Source organism: Dermochelys coriacea, chromosome 10 (genome assembly GCF_009764565.3).
Source record: "Dermochelys coriacea isolate rDerCor1 chromosome 10, rDerCor1.pri.v4, whole genome shotgun sequence".
Lineage (NCBI taxonomy): Eukaryota > Metazoa > Chordata > Testudines > Dermochelyidae > Dermochelys > Dermochelys coriacea.
This window is the reverse complement of record NC_050077.1, coordinates 16,617,639-16,630,144: the sequence shown is the minus strand read 5'-3', so window position 1 is coordinate 16,630,144 and position 12,506 is coordinate 16,617,639. Positions and strand designations below refer to the sequence as shown.

General features: G+C 38.7%; 1 protein-coding gene across 2 annotated transcripts in view; it reads left to right on the top strand.

Annotated features, from left to right (window-relative positions):
- The window catches only part of VWA3A (von Willebrand factor A domain containing 3A), a 77,372-nt gene extending 65,911 nt beyond the window's left edge, over positions 1–11,461 (top strand). Inside the window, exons 29-34 of one of the 2 annotated variants that reach the window (XM_038420741.2) lie at positions 527–671; positions 4,088–4,239; positions 7,093–7,219; positions 7,873–7,970; positions 9,312–9,375; positions 10,384–11,461. In XM_038420741.2, coding sequence (XP_038276669.2) covers positions 527–671; positions 4,088–4,239; positions 7,093–7,219; positions 7,873–7,970; positions 9,312–9,375; positions 10,384–10,392 — 595 coding nt within the window. In that variant the 3' untranslated portion in view covers positions 10,393–11,461. Of the gene's footprint in view, positions 1–526; positions 672–4,087; positions 4,240–7,092; positions 7,220–7,872; positions 7,971–9,311 lie in introns of both variants that reach the window. The other variant, XM_038420740.2, reaches the window with a different exon arrangement.
- The last annotated feature ends 1,045 nt before the right edge of the window (positions 11,462–12,506 follow it).

Genomic DNA, 12,506 nt, shown 5'->3' with positions numbered 1-12,506 from the left:
TGGCAGCCACTGGGGACTGAAAGTAACAGTAACGTATAAGACCACTCAGGTGAAATGAACTTCCAATTTATTACTATTTATTTGTATTACAGTAGCAGCTAGAGGCCCCATGTGAGTTCAGAGCCCCACTGTGTTAAGCACTTTGCAAACACACTATTAAGAGATGATACCTGCACTAATATGCTGACAATCTAAATAGAAAAGACAGTAAAAGGGTCTGAGAAAGGAAATATTGTAAATATAGTTTGCATAGATACGTTTTGTAGGTGGAGAGAACGAAGGGATAAAGAGAATAAGTAATTTACCCGTGGTCACACAGTGAATCTATGGCAGAGCTAGGAACTGAACTCGGGTCTCCTCAGTCCCAATCCTGTGCCTTACCCACAAGAATATTATTCCTCCCAAACTTAACCTAAATATAAAAAATAGAACACATAGGTGCTGACATTTGCTACTAAAATATAAATTGTGTATTAGGATGCTGATATTGGCATTGTCAATAACAGAATTACATATTTCTTGACAGGTTTAACCTGCTGAGATTTGCAGAAGATATAGACACTTGGCAGGAGTTTCTTGTAGAGGCTACAGATGAAACATGTCATGATGCTGTACAATGGGTGTCAAAATTCCAAGCTCATGGCACTACATGCATCCTTAAGGCTTTGCAGGTTAGTTAACTGTTCATCATATTGTGGCAAAATAATGTGTATTATGATAATAAAAACATTGCTCTACATAACCAAATTATTTTCCAGCAGTAATGTCAGTTAAGTGCTAATATAGCACAAAACCCTTGAAAAATGTGTAATATATTGAACAGATCTGGGATCAAGCCACATTTGGATCCAGTCCTTATCCCAAAGTTCAGAGGTGTTTGGAACCATCATTAGTATTGGAGTCAGCAAAAACCTAAAATGTTTCATTCTTTTAGATTAATGCAGTTATCCACTAATCCTCTGCACATTCAACCAAAGTTTAGAAAAAAGAGATAACATGCCGATAAATAGTTCTTCAAGAGGAGAGCCCTTGTAATGCCACTTGTTTGGGATATTACATGTGGTTGGGACAAGTTGGAGCCCCCTAGAAAAGCAGGATCATTGGGCCATGTACATGCTGCTTTGTGGATCCAAACTGCCACACCTGACAATATATAAAGTGCCATATCCACTCTGATTCCTTTTTCCACATAATCAAACATTCACCTAAAGGCTTCAAAGAAGTGGAAAAAGTAGATTAGAAGTGTGAATCTATATGGGCAATCACTTGAAGTACAGGTTTCAGAGTAGCAGCCGTGTTAGTCTGTATTCGCAAAAAGAAAAGCAGTACTTGTGGCACCTTAGAGACTAACAAATTTATTAGAGCATAAGCTTTCGTGAGCTACAGCTCACTGCATCGAATGCATGTATCTGATGAAGTGAGCTATAGCTCACGAAAGCTTATGCTCAAATAAATTTATTAGTCTCTAGGTGCCACAAGAACTCCTTTTTCTTTTTGCGGATACAGACTAACACAGCTGCTACTCTGAAACTAGTAACTAATTAGTATCCCTTCTTTCTCTTGTGAGAATTGCCAGAATACTATGAAAGATTAACTCTTAAGAGGTGAATATGTAGAGGGCTAATTAGGGATCCTACAATCCCTAAATTGGAATCAGTTCTGGAAGACAAGTCAAGAGAGTATTACTGGCTAAATGTAAATCTAACTCCAGATTGCCTCCAATTGGGAGTTTTGTAAGACTATCTTGGTTAAGGCTGCACTGGATCTAGTGGAATGTGATGTCAGTCCCATCGTCCCAGTACAAGTTTTCTTAGTGTACACAAGTCTTTAGATAGTGAAATACCTGCCAAATCATCATCATCTGATTTTCAGAGGTTGAGTCCCTACAAGTTCAACTGAAGTCAAGAGGGGACTTACTAGCCCAGCTGAAGTCAGAAGCTTTCAAAATCGGGACCAACTAGTCTTCCTACCTAGTCTAATTCACTGAGACAGTCTAAGAAGATTATTTTTCCCTGGGTTTATTGTCTTATGTTACGAACATTCTATCAATTTAGAAAAAAAGTTATATCCTTTCTAAACAGTAATTAAGATCCTTTTCATATTCAGAAAAAAGAAAAGGAGTACTTGTGGCACCTTAGAGACTAAAATTTATTAGAGCATAAGCTTTCGTGAGCTACAGCTCACTTCATCGGATGCATTTGGTGGAAAAAACAGAGGAGAGATTTATATACACACACACACACAGAGAACATGAAACAATGGGTTTATCATACACACTGTAAGGAGAAAAGAAAAGGAGTACTTGTGGCACCTTAGAGACTAACAAATTTATTAGAGCATAAGCTTTCGTGAGCTACAGCTCACTTCATCGGATGCATTTGGTGGAAAAAACAGAGGAGAGATTTATATACACACACACACAGAGAACATGAAACAATGGGTTTATCATACACACTGTAAGGAGAGTGATCACTTAAGATAAGCCATCACCAACAGCGGGGGGGGGGGGGGGGGGGGGGGGAGGAGGAAAACCTTTCATGGTGACAAGCAGGTAGGCTAATTCCAGCAGTTAACAAGAACACCATACAAAGCAAAGCTGCAGCGATTAGCAAAAGATCTTCTAAAGCAGTTCCAAGTAAAGAATATCAGAGGAACAGTGGGGGGTGGGGTGGGAGGGAGAAATACCAGGGGGAAATAGTTTTACTTTGTGTAATGACTCATCCATTCCCAGTCTCTATTCAAGCCTAAGTTAATTGTATCCAGTTTGCAAATTAATTCCAATTCAGCAGTCTCTCGTTGGAGTCTGTTTTTGAAGCTTTTTTGTTGAAGTATAGCCACTCTTAGGTCTGTGATCGAGTGACCAGAGAGATTGAAGTGTTCTCCAACTGGTTTTTGAATGTTATAATTCTTGACGTCTGATTTGTGTCCATTCATTCTTTTACGTAGAGACTGTCCAGTTTGGCCAATGTACATGGCAGAGGGGCATTGCTGGCACATGATGGCATATATCACATTGGTAGATGCGCAGGTGAACGAGCCTCTGATAGCGTGGCTGATGTGATTAGGTCCTATGATGGTATCCCCTGAATAGATATGTGGACAGAGTTGGCAACGGGCTTTGTTGCAAGGATAGGTTCCTGGGTTAGTGGTTCTGTTGTGTGGTGTGTGGTTGCTGGTGAGTATTTGCTTCAGATTGGGGGGCTGTCTGTAAGCAAGGACTGGTCTGTCTCCCAAGATCTGAGAGAGCGATGGCTCGTCCTTCAGGATAGGTTGTAGATCCTTGATGATGCGTTGGAGGGGTTTTAGTTGGGGGCTGAAGGTGATGGCTAGTGGCGTTCTGTTGTTTTCTTTGTTGGGCCTGTCCTGTAGTAGGTGACTTCTGGGTACTCTTCTGGCTCTAAGACCTAAGACCTAAGAGTGGCTATACTTCAACAAAAAAGCTTCAAAAACAGACTCCAACGAGAGACTGCTGAATTGGAATTAATTTCCAAACTGGATACAATTAACTTAGGCTTGAATAGAGACTGGGAATGGATGAGTCATTACACAAAGTAAAACTATTTCCCCATGGTATTTCTCCCTCCCACCCCACCCCCCACTGTTCCTCTGATATTCTTGTTAACTGCTGGAATTAGCCTACCTTGCTTGTCACCATGAAAGGTTTTCCTCCTTTCCCCCCCCTGCTGCTGGTGATGGCTTATCTTAAGTGATCACTCTCCTTACAGTGTGTATGATAAACCCATTGTTTCATGTTCTCTGTGTGTGTGTGTATATAAATCTCTCCTCTGTTTTTTCCACCAAATGCATCCGATGAAGTGAGCTGTAGCTCACGAAAGCTTATGCTCTAATAAATTTGTTAGTCTTTAAGGTGTCACAAGTACTCCTTTTCTTTTTGCGAATACAGACTAACATGGCTGCTACTCTGAAACTTTTCATATTCAGTGTAGTCATTTTCTATTCCATGAATGTTGGTATGATTTGTGTATAGTTACCTAAGTAAACAGGATTTAGAAAACATTACAATAAAGAAGTGAAAATGCTGTTTAAGTGGTATCCCAATGTTTAAATTCATTTTCTGCTTTTTCAGAAAGCTTTCTGTTTTCAAGATATAGAGGCGCTGTATGTTCTGACTGATGGAAAGCCAGACACCAGCTGCAGTCTCATTCTAAAAGAAGTTGAAAAGATTAGAAAGAAACAAACTACTAAAATCCACACCATTTCTTTTAACTGTTCAGACAGGTATATATTACTTTACAGAATATTATGAAATTCATTAAAATTACTAGTTTAGGTATTGTCATTGTAATGCTCCCAATGGTAACACAAGAGCATGAGTACCAATATCAGGGTAGACTGTTAAAAACCAGGGCACAAACACCTGATTGGTTATGGGTTCTAAACTTAGATTTCATCAGCCAACTGCAAACTCCTCAGGCACTTTAACAGTCTTAAATGGAGTCACAGACAGAGACTCCTTGCATACTCGGGTCTGTCTCGCCACACAGGTGAGCACAGCTCTGTGATAGCTGGCCCTTTATACTAAGCACAGTAATATTCAGGTTACTCCTGATCCCAAAGGAATAGTCACCACAGGTCAATTGCGCTGTAGGTCTGACACCTACAGTGCTTGTAACTAATCCTATAGTAAACAATATGAAGATTTATTAGATAGGAAAAGGAAATTGCTTGCTTTAACCTTATAAATAACTCTCCAAACAGACACACAAATGAGTTACAGTCTTAGGTTTCAAAAAGTAATAAAGGCTTCTATAATCAGTCAGCTCTATTTGTCTTTTAGGGCTAACCTAGGCTAAAAAGCTAAGGATCTCTTGTTTATGCCTAGAAACACCTTGCATCCCCACAGTCCAAGCAGCATAGAGATACCTTGTTCCTTTTGTTTGGGATTTTTATCCCCCTCCTGCCATGTGCTCTGAGCTTCCAACTCAGCTAATGGGAGTAGAGCAGAACAGTAACAAGTCTGTAGACACTACCTACGCTCATGGGAGGGATTCTCCAATCGGTGTAGGTAATACACCTTCCCAAGAGGCGGTAACTAGGTCAATGGAAGAGTTTTTCCATTGACCTAGTTCTGTCTACTCTGGCAGTTAGGTCGATTTAACTAAACCCTTAGGTGTGTGGATTTTTCACATTCCCGAGCAACATAATTAAGCCGACTTAATTTTCTAGTGTAGACCAGACTATAATTAGTGTCTGTCTCTCTTGTGTAATGATTCACAGTCACAGAGGCTCACACTGGAGTCTCATATATTACATTACAATATGGAACACAAATATTAACAAGCAAGATTAATGGATGCAGCAACTCAAGCAATCAGTAGAGTCCAAACACTAAACTCTCTTATCATTCTAATACCTACCTATTTTATCAATATTAACCTACAAGTGAGGCAGACAGATTCCAGTTCTGTATCTGTTAGTGTCCAGTTGAGACATGGATACCATAGCATTAGCTGGCACCTGGCCTGCCAGCATCACAGTCATGTTTTGCATTCCTTGTTTTCCTGAAACTCTGGATGTGGAACACTGTGTTGTGGTGACTTAACACATACCTTGATTTACAGATTCAGATAATAGGTTGAGCCAGCAATTATGGCTGTTTAAAAACAAACCTTATATTGTAAACTGAGCAAGTCTCTTAATGTGTAACATATACTATTAATAAAGGACACAAATGTCATATCATCCCAACTATACATATAAAATGATGGGGTCTAAATTAGCTTTTACCACTCAAGAAAGGGATCTTGGAGTCATTGTGGATAGTTCTCTGAAAACATCCACTCAATGTGCAGCAGCAGGCAAAAAAGTGACAGAATGCTGGGAATAATTAAGAAAGGGATAGATAATAGGACAGAAAATATCATGTTGCCTCTATGGAAATCCATGGTACGCCCACATCAATACTGTGTGCAGATGTGGTTGCCCTATCTCAAAAAAGATATATTGGAATTAGAAAAGGTTCAGAAAAGGGCAACAAAAATTATTAGGGGTATGGAACGGCTTCCGTATGAGGAGAGATTAATAAGACTGGGACTTTTCAGCTTGGAAAAGAGATGGCTAAGGGGAGATATGATTGAGATCTATAAAATCATGACTGGTGTAGAGAAAGTAGATAAGGAAGTGTTATTTATTACTTCTCAAAACACAAGAACTAGGGGCCACCAAATGAAATTAATAGGCAGCAGGTTTAAAACAAATAAAAGGAAGTATTTCTTCATACATTGCATAGTCAACCTGTGGAACTTCTTGCCAGAGGATGTTGTGAAGGCTAAGACTATAACAGGGTTAAAAAAAGAACTAGATAAGTTCATGGAGGATAGGTCCATCAATGGCTATTAGCCAGGATGGGCAGGGAGGGTATCCCTAGCCTCTGTTTGCCAGAAGCTAGGAATGAGTGACAGGTAATCGATCACTTGATGATTACTTGTTCTTTTCATTCCTTCTGGGGCACCTGGCACTGGCCACTGTTGGAAGACAGGATGCTGGGCTAGATGGACTTTTGGTCTGACCCAGTAGGGCCCTTCTTATGTTCTTATATTTAATATAACTTTTCTGACCCTAATTTAGACTGAAATTAAATCTCGGTGTCCTCATTTTTGGTGTAGACTTTAGGGGCCAGGCTCCTCAATTTGGGTAAATTGTCATAGCTCCATTGACTTCAATGGGAGTTATGACAATTTACACTTGCGGAGGATCTGGCCCTAGAGTTAGAGATCTATTAAATGACTTACTATGGCAATAAATAAGTAACTTATTGTACCTGTGGTATTTTTCTCCAGTATGTAAATCCACACATTTCTGCCTAGAAGTCTGGATACAGTGCTTATTACTATGCTGTCCCTATAACTGTTGGTTAAAAGTAACCAGCCTTTGTAGTTTATGATCACTAAGTATTATTATATAATTTATATATCCCCCCCCATAGCTGGAAAAGACTCTACAAATATCTAGATCATTTCTAAGCTTACTCCCCAAACTGCATGCTTAGAAATATAAGAGTCCCTGACAGTAAGGCTCTATTAATGCTCAAGAGCAATCATTACTGGTAATTTACTGCTTCATTGTCAACAGAAGAGCTAATGAATTTCTGAAGAAGCTGGCCTCTCAAACAGGAGGACGCTACCATCGCTGTATTGGAGATATGGATGGACAGTTAGCAGCACACAGAATGTTGACAGAAGGGTTTGATGATGATGATGTATGTTCAATAGTTATTTGGATTGTGTTTCTTTATGGAATGTATATTTTCCTTCCATATCTAAAGTACATTTAAAAAAATAAAATATAAGACTCCAAAGGTATCTTGCACTGAGATATTTGGGATCCGAACAACAAAATTTAATGTCTGGCTATGCCTATTGCCTAGCCACACTGAGGAGGTGAATGAAGCCATCAAAGGAGTGTAAGAGGCAAAAGAATTTGGAAATGAGAGCAAACCAAAACCCTGGATCTGAATACCCCTGAGTTTTATCGAAGTTCTGCTGTCCTACTCACTACCACCTATTTATGTTTTATCCATCTATTATGTCTTGGGTTTAGATTATAAAATATTTGGGACAGCGACTGTCATTTACTGTGTTTTTACTGTGCTTAGCATAGTGGGTCTACAACCTGATTGAGGCCTCCAGGCACTATTGCAATAGAAATGTGTAATAAAAATAAAGACCAGATCCACCTCAAGTAGAATTTGGAGTTAAACACTCTGTTCTGTCTCTTCATAAATAGAAGATCTTGTCTGGCTCTGGTGAAGTTCAGAAGTTTGGGTTCAATTATTTACATTTGTTTGCTGCCCTAAGATTTGTAAGCAATTGCTGTAGATTGTAGCAACAACATTTTAATTTTATATTCTAGTATCCAGTTTTTCCTTTCTTCGAAGGAGATGATTTAAAGAAACTTGCTCAAGAAGTAGCAAAAGCCAGAAGCTTTTTAATGCAAGCAAAATCCTTTAGGTGTGTATCTATCCAGGATCTTTCAATGAATACTGCTTTTCTTTCATAGAGGGAGCCAAGGAGGAAATTAGATGGTTAAAGAATATCTGGCTACCAATTTCTGCTTACAAAAGAATCATTTTACCTCCCCTATATTTGTCTCTTGCAATCATGGCATTATATTTAAATGTGAGGAAGGGACATCCATGCAGACTGCCTCCTCTATAGTTTCTGTTCATGTTCTTATACCGCAGCCAATCACCAGTATCTGAGCATCTTCTAGAAGTGCACTGAGCTATGTGACTAATATCTCTGTCTCTTGTGGGTGTGTCTCTCCCTTTTCCTAGGTGAAAAATTCTGTGAGGTTGATCATCTTGTTCAGCTCTCCCCTCTTCCCTATCAAACCAAGGTAGTTTTTGGTGCCCATCTTCTTTAAAGAGAAAAGTGACTATCTGATGTGAGCTTCCTCCTCCCTTGCACTCTCCATCAGCCTGATTACAGAATCTGAAGCATCAGTCCTATTCTTATCTGCCAACACCAGAACCTGCTCCCTCTGTCTCATCCTCTTGTGACTTCTATGACCCTCCACCATCTTCTGCACAGAATCTCTTTCTACTTGCAACTTTTCTTTCAGCATCTCTGGTTCTTCGCTTCCATATTCCGTCAGGGTCCCAAATGGTTCAGTGCTGTCCCCTCATCACTTCTCTGTGTGTTTTAGTTGTAGGCAGCCTAATCTATCCTCATGGTTTAAGTTACCATCACTATGCCAGTGACCCCCAGACAATTTCTGTCTCCTCCCCATCCCCTTCCCTTTCTGGATTTCCTGCCACCATTACAAGCTCTTATCACAGAAAGATATGGCACATATGGAGAAGGGCATTACTCATAGGTTAAATTTTGTAAATCATTTATGTAACAAACTTGCATAATTTTACAAACAACCTTGTAGTGCTCTGAAAAATATCATCTTAAAAAATATCATCTGTTCTGGTACCCATTAAGTCCACAAAAATTAATTTCAACAAGAACAACTGAATTACAATTGATCCTAATGTCCCTACAATGTCATCCTGATGTCACCCGGGGCTGGGGTGAGGGCCAGTGCTTAAATTGTGCCAGGGCTTATCAGGGCTGAGCCCTGGCACCTCTAGGGTTGGCAATTCATAGCCCTGGCACCTCTGGGCTTGTTGCATAAAGTTATGTAAAAAACAAATTGATTGAAGCCCAGCACCTCTTTCATTACAAATTAAGCAATGGTCAGAGCTAATTGGAGAGACATAGTAATAACTATATAACTACATACCTTCCTTTAGGGAAAAATGCTGTAATAATTTTACATTCCTTATTTTTCCTTTTAAATAGGTTGCTATTAGAAAAATGGAATTTGGACCAAAAAGACAATTCTTTAAAAAAAAAAAATCCTCAGGTAACCAGTCAGTACAAAACAAGTAATTGATTGTATATTTTTATAAGAATGTTGTTTCAAATTAGAATCCCGTATTTTCCAACTTTGGAGTCATTGATTAATGTAAATTGCTATTCATTCCAGCTGTTTTAGTGTTTAGCTCAATTAGCTTAACAGCAGCACCTAACAAATACATGCACTAGGAAGTTCACAGGTTGTAATGTGTTTTGAGAGGATGAAAAGTGCTATACAGATGTGTGTTTTGAGAGGATGAAAAGTGCTATACAGATGTATGTTTTTATGAATTAAGGGCTCCACTCTTCAGAAAGAATTAATAGAAAAGCTCTTTTGGAGGCGTAGTACCCAATATTATTTGTTTTTGCTGGAATCAAAATTTACAAGAGATTCTAGTACATGTCTCTTGGTAACTTGTGACTATCAGGTTGACATGGGTATCATCAGCATCCAGGTATAGCAGGGTTCAGACGAATGGATTCCAAGATAAAAATGAGAGCACTGTTTACAAAAATTTTAAATGAACCAAAGATGCAGTGTTCAAGCATGTACTAACTTAGCTGCTTCAATGCAGCTCTTCCCTACTTCATTTAATATATTATTTTAATAGGCATGCATTGAGTAAGGAAGCCCTTCTTCACTTCATGTGACTTCAGTGGGACTACTCGTATGTTAAAAGTTATGTACTATCTCTGTATTTAATTTGTGCATATGTTTAGGTGCTTTGCCAAGTCAAGGCTATGACAGGGATGAAGACTTCCTACCAATTGGAGCCTGCAGCTTGGACAGTAAATCAGGCCCAGAATGGACATACAGTTCAACCTTTGGGTTAGGGTTAGGGTTTTGAAAAATGAAGCAAATTTGCAATGTAATTAATAGATAAAATGGGGATACAACTGTTTCTCCTAACTGAAGTTCTGAACATTTTTTACACTGTATTATTGTAATAAGAACTGCTTCAATTAATTGGCATTGTATATTGAGCATCTTATTTGGTTGTTTGTTTTTTTACAGTTATTTTAACAGACTCCAGATATTATCCCTGATGGGTAAAACAGATGGACTATCATCCTAAAAAGAAAATTATTCCCAATGTCTTTATATAGTGATGTCAAGAAACAACTGTTTGTACAGAAAAAAAATAAAGCCTAAAGTTGAAGAGAATGCATTTGCCAAAAAGGTTTTGCAAATAACCGTTTTCACTTCTTGCTCTAAATTTTCTCTTTGCTGCCATTACAAGTAGTAAGGAAAGATGATTCTAGAAATCAGCAAACCCACAAGCAAGCAATACCCTTTCATGTTGATAAAGTCCAGCTGAATTCACTATGGGTCCAATTCAACTGTCAACTAAAATCAAGGGAGAGACTATCACTGACATTAGTGGTAGTTTGCTAAGACTTCTTTGGTAACAGTTCCAGAGAGCACTGTTCCCTCTAAGCTGTACACATGTGCATGCGCACACAGATCCTAAACCTCGCACATACAGCAAAACACCGTGTGCACAAAAATTTGCACAGAAGAAATTTTTTGCGCACATGGCCTGTCAAAAATTAGAGGGAACATTGCCAGAGAAACTGGACATATGTTCACAGGAGTCTTGTGAGAAAATGCAATTCAAACTAATTGCACGGTTCTGAGAGATGCAGAATTTTCCAACAATTGCATAAAATATGCACTTCTAGCTAGCAAACCTGGGCATCAAGGATGAAACCCTGGCCTCACTGAAGTCAATGGAAGTTTTGCCATTGCCTTTGGGGCCAAGATTTCACCCCAAAAGTTTAAAATATGTAATATTAAGTAGAAATGGGCCAGAGATTTAAAGTCCAGATAGTGATCTGAGATTTCCTAAAGTCCAGGTGTATATAGATCCCAGGGTTTTGTTTAGGCCCACGTCAAATACTAACTAAAAATATATACACCTGGGAACAATGAATGTAAGACATACTTACAAGATGGAGGACTCTATCCTTGGAAGCAGTGACTGCTCTTTGATTTGGGGCTTCTGATGGATAATCAGCTGATCATGAACGCTCAGTGTGATTCTGTGGCCAAAAGAGCTAGTGTGATCCTGAGATGCATAAACAGGGGATTTCCAGTATGAATAAAGAGGTTATTTTACCTCTGTACTGGGCACTGGTGGGACTGCTGCTGGAATACTATATCCAGTTCTGGTTTCCACAGTTCAAGAAGGATGTTGATAAATTGGAGAGGGTTCAGAGAAGAGCCACAGGAATTAGTAAAGAAAAAAAAAATAAGAAGATATGCCTTATAGTAATAGACTCAAGGAACTCAATCTATTTAGCTTAACAAAGGGGAGGTTAGGGATGACTTGATTACAGTCTATTAATACCTACATGGGGAACAAGTATTTAATAATGGGCTCAAAGATATAATATGATCCAATAGCTGGAAGTTGAAGCTAGACAAATTCAGATTGGAAAAAAGAGGTAAATTTTTTTACGGTGAGAGTAATCATTGGAACAATTTACCAAGGGTCAAGTTCTAAATCAAGATTGAATGGTTTTTTTTTTTTCTAAAAGATCTGCTCTAGGAATTATTTTGGGGAAGTTCTATGGCATCTGTTTTACAGGAAGTCAGACTAGATCACAATGGTGCCTTCTGGCCTTCGAATCTATGAATGTCACTTTTATGCTACAAAGGACTGTGGAAAGGAGCCAAAGTTTTTTGACCAGTGCCCACTGAAATAAATTCGGGGGTTTATCTGTAATGTGGGGTACTCTTGCCTCCCCTCACCCTTTATTCCTCTTTCGCAGAGAACTAATAATGGGAGATCTTATAATACACAGAAAAATGAACAGAAAACTTTCTCCCACTCGCCATGTGGGAAAAAACTTCAGTTTGATACCTCTTCTGCAATAAAACAAAAAGTGTGTAATAATTTTATTCTGAGTTTTACATTAATGCTCACATAACAGGTACTATAATTTGAATCTGGTTAAGTTTTTGCAATAGACAAAACTAAGCAACTCTTCCCATTGATAGTATAAAAATAATTGGTCCATGTCTGTTTGAAATAATCAGAACCCTATGTATGCTTTTTCTTACATTGCCATGTAGTCTGACATAGAATCAGTCACTGCCCCACAATCACTGTTTTCCAGATTCTAAGCTTCCTT